Here is a 10,000-nt window from a genome sequence, read left to right as displayed (position 1 = left end):
TGTAACCCTTTAAAATGGAAGATAAGAAAGTTCATTTTCGCACTTGATGCTTGGGAACCAGACAAAATTGCTGCCAGCTGGCTGGGATGTGTTACCCCACCCTCCATATTCACCAGATTTGCTCTTCGGATTCCACTCTTCAGGTCTCTGCAGGATAGTCTTAATGGTAAAAATTTCAATTCCTTGGATGACGTAAAAAGATACCTTGATGAATTCTTTGCCATGAAACAACCTCAATTCTGGGAAGATGGTATTTTCAAGTTAAAGGAAAGATGGAGACGCATTGTGCAACAAAATGGTTGATTAAAAATGTAATGGCAAGTATCTATTAACCTTTTTCTTTCCTTTAAAAATCGGCTCGAACTTTCCGGACAACCCAATATTTCAATAAGCACTGACTTGCTAATCAGTCAATCTTCGTATAAATTCTGGGAGCATACATTGTATTATCAACTTCAATCTCGTCCACGTCAACCTCAAATTCATTATCGCCATTCTTGATAGCATTTTATCGTCAACTTAAATATCGTCAATACTGGATGGAGGAATTTTATTTTATTTTAATGAAATACATTGACATCCTTGATTACTTGTCGCAGAATTATAAAGGAATATAAACATCAAAAAGTTTTGTAAAGGAATACAAGTTTTGTATGACAAGTTTTCGTACCTTGCATTACTGTATATCATACTCTTTTACTCTTTTACGTGTTTCAGTCATTTCACTGTGGCCATGCTGGAGCACTGCCTTTTGTCGAGCAAGTCGGCTCCAGGACTTATTATTTGTAAGCCAAGTACTTATTCTATCTGTCTCTTTTGCCGAACCGCTAAGTTACGGGGACGTAAACACACCAGCATCGGTTGTCAAGCGATGTTGGGGGGACAAACACAGACACACAAACATATACACACACACACACACATATATATATACATATATACGACAGGCTTCTTTCAGTTTCCGTCTACCAAATCCACTCACAAGGCTTTGGTCGGCCCGAGGCTATAGTAAAAGACACTTACCCAAGGTGCCATGCAGTGGGAATGAACACGGAACCATATGGTTGGTAAGCAGCCTACTTACCACACAGCCACTCCTGTGCCTATATATATATACACACATTCATACATACATACACACACTCATATATATATATATATATATATACGTATATTTTACACATATATTTGAATGTATGTTTGTATGCGTATACGTATGCTGTATATATGTGCATGTACACAAGTGGATGGATCGATCGATCGGAGTATCTTAACCTGCGTATACTAAAAGAAGGCCACAATACTATGGTAAACAGCGGCAGAGAGCTAGAACGTTAAAACTTGGTGCACAATCACTGCAGAGTTCAAAATCAATATGTGCCAAGCGGTTTTACTTTGCGTGTTTTAGCTTCGTTACAATAGCAACAGTCCGGATACTATTGATCAGACTCGTATATAAACACACACACACATATATATATATATTATATATATATAATATATATATATAATATATATATATATTAATATATATATATATATATATATATATAAATTAGAAAAAAAAAAACACCTTTTATCAATTCAATAATGAAAAAAAATTATACCATTTAGAAAAATTACATATTATAGAAAGATTAATATAAGATAAAACATATAACAATGATTAAGTATATGAGCAAATAAGTTGGAAAATTATTCCCTCATATTATTATATATATATAATATATATATATATATACATCCTCCTTTTCAGGCAGCTCACTCCGAGATAAACAAAAAATTCCATGATTTTCACTAACGGCTTTGTACCCAGCCAACTTTACTTTTTTAATTTAAACAAAAATGAAATAAGACAAACAACTCAAAGTAGCCGGTGAAATGCATTTAAACAGCCTAGACAATCACAGGTGTATGGAATACCGTACAACATAATTTCTTGGTTTATTAAAATTATTTCCGCCTCGGGATGATGTATCGTAATTGCTAAATGATAATTCAGAACAGATCCACTTGAGCAGGGGAGATAATCTCGTTTGTTTCTAAACATTTTCGAATCTGGCTCCTTATAGTTTAACTTATTTGAAACCTTCCTACCCGCATACCGTCACAATAAAAATCGCAGGACTAAAAGAATATATTTGCTATGATCACGTTTATATGTGAACTAGCAGTATCGCCCGGCGTTGCTCGGGTTTGTAAGGGAAATAACTATATAACCATTTTTAGAGAGTTACTTCCCTTATATAATAGCGAAAAAAATGCATTAAAATAGAAAAAAATGATGGTAAATTATTTTTTTAAATCGTAGACTCACCGAAGACGCGCGCTAATACCCAGAAGGGCTCGATATGAATCACGACTATAAGATACCCGATTTTGGTTAAACTGCACCGCAAAATGTGGGAGTAGTTAGGAATCTAAATCGTAGGAGACAGACACACAACTTCTCTTTTATATATAAAGATATGCGTGTTATATATTTATGCCTCTAGGTTGATGTATATGTCTAACGAGCAAAACGATCCCGTTCAATGGACGGTGCTGAGTTGTCAAACATTTAAACCAAATGTTCTCAAAACAACTTGTCCGACCGTCCCATAGGCCTCACCTTTGAGAAACACTGATTTAACATAAATTTGAGACACCAGCAAAAGAAGAAATAAAGATAGACTTTTTCTATTCCAAGAAAAACGAGTTTACAAATGCACGTTCCTACGGCTTTATTGACCGCATTCTCACCTGGAATCGATTTTTGTAATTTTTTTCAAGACTTATACACGCCCTGATACCGTCGGTATCTACATATCAAATTTGAGCGCAATCAAATGGAGAATGCCCGAGATCCTAGACGACACACAGACAGACAGACAGAACGGATTTTATATAATAGATGAGCAAAACGCTCCCCGTTCAATGGACGGTGCTGAGTTGTCAAACATTTAAACCAAATTTTTTCAAAGGCAACTTGTCCGACCGTCCCGTAGGCCTCCCCTTTGAGAAACACTGACTTAACCTAAATTTGAGACACCAGCAAAAGAAGAAATAAAGATAGATTTTTTTTTTCTATTCCAAGAAAAACGATTTTACAAATGCACGTTCCCACGGCTTTATCGATCGCATTCTCACCTGGAGTTGATTTTTGTAATTTTTTCAAGATAGATACCTATTTCTTTACTACCCACAAGGGGCTAAACACAGAGGGGACAAACAAGGATAGACATAGGTATTAAGTCGATTACATCGACCCCAGTGCGTAACTGGTACTTAATTTATCGACCCCGAAAGGATGAAAGGCAAAGCCGACCTCGGCGGAATTTGAACTCAGAACCTAACGGCAGACGAAATACAGCTAAGCATTCCGCCCGGCGTGCTAACGTTTCTGCCAGCTCGCCGCCTTTTCAAGACTGATACCGTCACCCTGATACCGTCGCTCTCTACATATCAAATTTGAACGCAATCGGATGGAGGTTGCCCGAGATCCTAGAAGACACACACACACAGACAGACAGAACGGATTTTATATAATAGATTATAAAATCTCAATATGTACATGTAGGTATATAGATGCGTTTGTATGTGTCTTATAAATTGTAAGCTGAAGAAATAACTCGCGTGGATTTCAATGACTGTTTATTGAGAGAAGAAATTGACAATGTCTTTTATTGATTTTGAAAATTTTTATAATTTTTTAAGTGATTTCTTTATTTTTGATATTTTTTCTGTATTTTGTAATTTTTTTTCAATAATAACAATAATATTTTAACATTTGTTTTTCCAATGAAAAAGAAAAAGAAAAAAAAAAGAACAGTTTTCGCCTTTCATTCACAATTGAACACTAAAATAGGGAACACTAAAAAAAAGGGCTCATTTGTGAACGGAAGGTGAAAATTGTTAATCGGGTATGAATTCTTGAGATTTAATTTGGCTTCTCAGTTGATGGGCCAAACTTCGGGAAGAAGCACATAAAATACGCCGATTCATCATATCCAGTTTTCCTCCTGAGTAAATATAGTTTTAATAAAAAACGACATTGTTTAAGATTTGACACGTTGTACATATTTTAACAGGACGTTAACATCCTCAACAACAATAATAATGATTTCATATTTTAGCCCAAGGCCAGAAATTTTAGGGAAGAAGCTAAGTCGATTACCTTGATCCCAATGTTCAACTTCTACTCATTTTATAGACCCCGAAAGGATAAAAGGCAAAGCGGACCCCGGTGGAATTTGAACTCTGAACGAAAGGAGGGACGAAATGCTGATAAGCATTTTGCCCGGCGCGGTAATGATTCTGCCAGCCCAGCGCCAACTAATAAGGGTTTCAAATCACAGCACAAGGCCAGCGATTGTGGGAATGGGTGCAAGTCGATTACATCGCCCCCAGTGTTTGACTGGTACTTATTTTTGTTGACCCAAAAGTTTTTGTTCGGGCACCAGTACGCAACTGGTACTTAATTCATCTACCCCGAAAGGATGAAGGGCAAAGTTGACTTCGCCCGAATTTGAACTCAGAACGTAGCGACGAGCGAAATACCAAGAATTTTGTCCAGCGTGCTAACGATTCTGCCAGCACGCCGCCTTAATAATAATAATAATAATAATAATAATAATAATAATAATAATATAATAATCCTTTCTTGAAATAAGGGCTTCAAATCATAGCACAAGGCCAGCAATTGAGGGAATGGGTGCAAGTTGATTATATGCACCCCAGTACTATACTGGTACTTAATTTATCAACCCCGGAAGGATGAAAGATAAAATCGACCTCGGTGGAATTTGAACTCAGAACGTAGCGACGGGCGAAATACCGCTAAACATTTCGTCCTGCGTACTGACAATTCTGCCAGCTCGTTGCCTTAACAACAACAATAACAATAATAATAATAATAATAATAATAATAATAATAATAATAATAAAGGCCCTGATGCCGTACCAGACAATGGCTCACGTGGCTTCTGATCTTTAACTGATTGGAAGTGTTATCATGTATATTGTTTTGTCTTGGTATAAAAGATGGGCTACAGCAAATATTCTGCTCAATACCACAGATTTGCTTGTCAGTTGTTTGACCTTAACCAGTTGAGCATGTCCATTAGTGGTCGACGATATGTGCATCACGAGCAGAAGTAGTAGGGGAGCATCATAGTCATGTTTTGAGAGGGATTCTTTGAGGTTTGAATAATTCACCTCTGGAAACATGGAAGTTTCGTTCAACAAACTTAAGCAACCCTTATTCAGGGACCTTTTGAGCGGGATGGGCTACTCGACCTGAAATAAATTCTAGATGGGTCCCACCTGCAAGGTCATGTGCTGTTTATCTTGATATGAGATCACCATGTCGCGCATATGTGGTTGTGATGCATGTTCCTTATCAGACGGGTAGTTATGATGGGTATATTGGGCTTCGTATATTTTACCCAGTGTCACTTTGATGGCATGCACTGCTCTCTCACTCAATAATAATAACAATAAAATAATAATAATAATAATAATAATAATAATAATAATAATAATAATAACAATAATAACGATAATACATTTATAAATTTTGACGAAGGCCAGAAATTTTGAGGGGAAGGGAAATCGATTACATTCAACTGGTACTTATTTCCTCGACCCCTGAAAAGTTTGAAAGGCAAAATCGACCTCATTTGAACTCAGAACGTAAAGCCAGAAGAAATGCCGCTAAGCGTTTTTCTCCGGCATGCTAACGATTCTGCCAGCTCACCGCCTTATCAATAATCCTCATTAATATAGGCACAAAGCCTGAAAGTTTAAGGGAAAGAGGCCAGTCAATTACATCGAACCCAGTGCACAACTGGTACATATTTAATCGACCTTGAAAGGATGATAGGCAAGGTAGTCTCGGTGGAATTTGAGCCAAGAAAGTAAAAAATAAATAAACGCGCCCTTTTAAAGCCTAGCCAAGCTCATGGGCCCGGTTTCCCGGTTTCTATGGCGTATGTGTTCCCCAGATGGACGGGACGCCAGTCCAAATCAGCGTTACTCACTTTTGCCAGCTGAGTGGACTGGAGCAACGTGAAATGAAGTGTTTTGCTCAAGGACACAACGCATTGCCCGGTCCAGGAATCGAAACCACAATCTTAGGATCATGGTCCTGACACTCTAATCACTAAGCTACGCGCCTCCACCCAAGAAAGTAAAGTCAGAGAAAACACTCTGGTAGCAATTGTGCTAACTCGTTGCCTTACATTTTCCAATATATTCATTCTATTTTTTTTCTGGCGGTAGGTTGCGCCTTGATAGAGCTTTGACTTCTCTGTCTGGCGGGTTTACCGTATGTGTGTGTCAACATGTATTGCAATGAATCTGTGAGTGAATGTCTGCTTATTTTCAAATACTAACCATTATTTGGGTCCATTACGGTGGCTCCGGCTTCGGTTGCTATCAGTATACCAGCAGCGATGTCCCATACGTGAATTCCATATTCAACAAAAGCATCGGCCTGGCCACAAGCAACACCACACAAATCTAAAGCCGCTGAGCCCTGAGCCCGTATTCTGTGGAATAAAATGAAAGATGAAATGAAATTTTTAAAATTCAGAAAACATTATTTGGATTATTTGTATAAGGTGAACAACACAGAATCTTGGTCAATAAAACGTCCGGTATTTTTATGTCGAAATTATGTGTCTTTGTAACTGCTCTAGTTTAACTCCCTGTTAGCTTTTATCAATAGAGTAGAGATTTAATCAAGGGATTTCCAGTCGCCATCATTTCATATTTTAAGATGTGCTATTCTTCATTATAATGGTGTGTGTGTGAGTGTCTGTGTGTATGTGTGTGTGTGCTTACACTTAATTACATGGCATTATTTGCACATCATTATCAGTGAATAAAGACGATACATTTTTCATATGAATGTGCATCTATAAGGAGATATACATTTAAATAATATATAAATAAGTGATATGTACATAAAGCAATATATATATACATACATATTAAGTCGCAGATTAACATATATCTTCCTACCCACATTAATACATACATACATATATGCATACATACAATATATATACACTAGCAGTATCGCCCGGCGTTGCTCGGGTTTGTAAGGGAAATAACTATATAAGCATTTTTAGAGAGTTATAGCCAAAAAATAGCAAAAAAAAGCATTAAAAATGGAAAAAAAATTATGGTAAATTTTTTTTTAATCGTGACTCATCGTAGACATTTTTAGAGAGTTACTTCCCTTATATAATAGCGAAAAATGCATTAAAATGGGAAAAAATTATGGTAAATTTTTTTTAAATCGTAGACTCATCGTAGACGCGCGCTAATACCCAGAAGGGCTCGATATGAATCACGACTATAATATACCCGGTTTTGGTTATACTGCACCACAAAATGTGGGAGTAGTTAGGAATCTAAATCGTAGGAGACTACACACAACCTTACTTTTATATATATTATATATATATATATATATATATATATATTATATATAATATATATATATATATATATATATAATATATATATTGATAACAATGGTAAATAACAAAAAAAAGAAAGAGACCTTGATATTATGTAAAATAGAGGAATTTATCTGTAAATGTAATATCAGACAATTATTTTTTTTTTCGTAGCATTTTTCCGATGGCCGGATAACTAAAGAGATAGCGGCGTGGATTTCCACCTCGGCATCCGAAACTCGGAGTTTTATCATGGCTACCGAATAATTGTCACATACTACATTTATATATATATAGTATATATATATATATATATATACATATTATATATATATATATATATATATATAGATATATATATATATCCTATATTATCGACCGCACATGCTCAATATATGTGATTTGCTTATTCGCTTGCTCGCTGGAGAACAGCGCTCTGGGAATGATTCCATCATAGTACTGGGTGTTAAAACACCTGAAAGGCATAGACAGGTGAGACAACTAACTTTCAATGCCATTCAGGAGTGATGACTACCGATATTTCACCATTCTTGTGGCTTATCAACATCACGAGCCGGGGGTGGATTGAATCGCCAGTCTATGACCGAATGCAAATAGTGTAACAACCATTTGCTGGTGCGCTCCGACCATGCAGACTTAAGATTAAATTCAATCGCGAATAAAAAGCAGCGCTGCTATTGTAAACTTTATCGACCGGACATACTAAATGTATGTGTTATGCATGTTTGCCAGTGACTCGTTGAATAAGAAGGGATTTCTGTTCCATCAGTCTATGAAATGCTGGATGCCAACTGCCTTGAGTAGGTGTGATGTGACTGAATGAGGCTGTAATGTGAGCAGCTAATGTTTCAAACAGAATTTTTATTCATTCCAGATGGACAACATCATCGCCGCTCTTGACGACATAAATTTGTTCCACAATCAAACGGAAATTACATTTGCTCTTTTATTCTTTTTTACTTGTTTCAGTCATGTGATTGCGGCCATACTGGAGCATCGCCTTTAGTCGAGCAAATCGACCCCCAGGACCTATTCTTTTTTAAGCTTAATATTTATTCTATCGGTGTCTTTTGCCGAGCCCCTAATTTACGGGGACGTAAACACACCAGCATCGGTTGTTAAGCGATGTTGGGGGGACAAACACAGACACACCACACATAACCCACTCTACATACATACATACATAATACATAATATATATATATATATATATATATAAACATAATATATATATAATATATATATGTACGACGAGCTTCTTTCAGTTTCCGTCTACCAAATCCACTCACAAGGCTTTGGTCGGCCCGAGGCTATAGTAGAAGACACTTGCCCAAGGTGCCACGCAGTGGGACTGAACCGGAACCATGTGGTTGGTAAGCAAGATACTTACCACACGGCCACTCCTACGCCTCCTACATGCAAATTAAAAATTGACATTACAATCATTTTCGTATTATTTACCCGTGACTCTTCATAATAATATTATACATGTTGCCAAATTTAATTTCAAGCTTTTTGGGATCACGATGGCTGCCGAATTCTGAAAACACCAAAGCTTTTTTGAGTTCTGAAAAAAAATACAAATAATAATTTAGAATTGAGTCTCGCACTGTCGAATGGCAGAAAAAGTTCCATACTCTATCCTGCAAGAAACATCAGAAAAATTTCTTGAGATCTGAGGAGATCTGTTGTCACCAGATCCCAAGATAAAATGACTAGGTTGATGAATACGATGATGATGATAATAATGATGATGCTTTCTACTAAAGGCACAAGGTCTGAAGATTGGAGAGAGGGGTCTAATCGATTACATAGACCCCAGTGTTTCACTGGTACTTAATTTATCGACCCCGAAAGGATGAAAGGCAAAGTCGATCTCGGCGGAATTTGAACTCAGAACTTAGCGACGGGTGAAATACTGCTAAACATTTCGTCCAGCGTGCTAACTATTTTGCCAGCTTGCTGCCTTATAATAATAATAATAATAATAATAATAATAATAATAATAATAATAATAATAATAATAATAATGTTACACTTTCAGTCATACTGTAACATCTCTTATCCTTCACTCGCCCGAGAACACTGGGTGTGTCTCGGCAAGTGATTGGAACAAACACGCAGATTAAAAGTTAATAATAATAATAATAATAATAATAATAATAATAATAATAATAATAATAATAATAATAATAATAATAATCCTTTCTACTAAAGGCACAAGGCCTGAAATTTTAGAGGGGCTAAGTTGATTCCATCGACCCCAGTGTTTCCCTGGTACTTAATTTATAGATCACGAAAGGATGAATGAGACCCCCAAGACATAAAAAATTCACAAACAAGTATATCACATGGACATTCCGATCGTCAGCTGCCAAACCGATATCACCATGATTTCATGACATAATAATTCCCCGAACTTGTGTCTCACCTGTTTGTCCTGATACTGATATTTCTTCACTGTTACAATATGCACCTTGGCCTTTCTTAGCAGAATAAAGTTTCTCTTGGATTATTGTGTAGACCTATAC

At 36.5% G+C, this 10,000-nt stretch overlaps 1 protein-coding gene across 1 annotated transcript in view; it reads right to left on the bottom strand.

Annotated features, from left to right (window-relative positions):
* Positions 1-3,778: 3,778 nt before the first annotated feature.
* The window catches only part of LOC115221605 (inositol monophosphatase 1-like), a 6,697-nt gene continuing 475 nt past the window's right edge, over positions 3,779-10,000 (bottom strand). The window contains exons 2-5 of the mRNA XM_036510961.1: positions 9,901-9,994; positions 8,931-9,036; positions 6,376-6,530; positions 3,779-4,001 (exon numbers count right to left, since the gene is read on the bottom strand). Of these exons, the coding sequence (XP_036366854.1) occupies positions 3,895-4,001; positions 6,376-6,530; positions 8,931-9,036; positions 9,901-9,994 (462 nt within the window). The 3' untranslated portion in view covers positions 3,779-3,894. The remainder of the gene's footprint in view (positions 4,002-6,375; positions 6,531-8,930; positions 9,037-9,900; positions 9,995-10,000) is intronic.

Source organism: Octopus sinensis, linkage group LG18, assembly GCF_006345805.1.
Source record: "Octopus sinensis linkage group LG18, ASM634580v1, whole genome shotgun sequence".
NCBI classification, from domain to species: Eukaryota; Metazoa; Mollusca; class Cephalopoda; order Octopoda; family Octopodidae; genus Octopus; species Octopus sinensis.
Note: the sequence above shows the minus strand (reverse complement) of the source record. Positions and strands in the feature narration are given on the sequence as shown.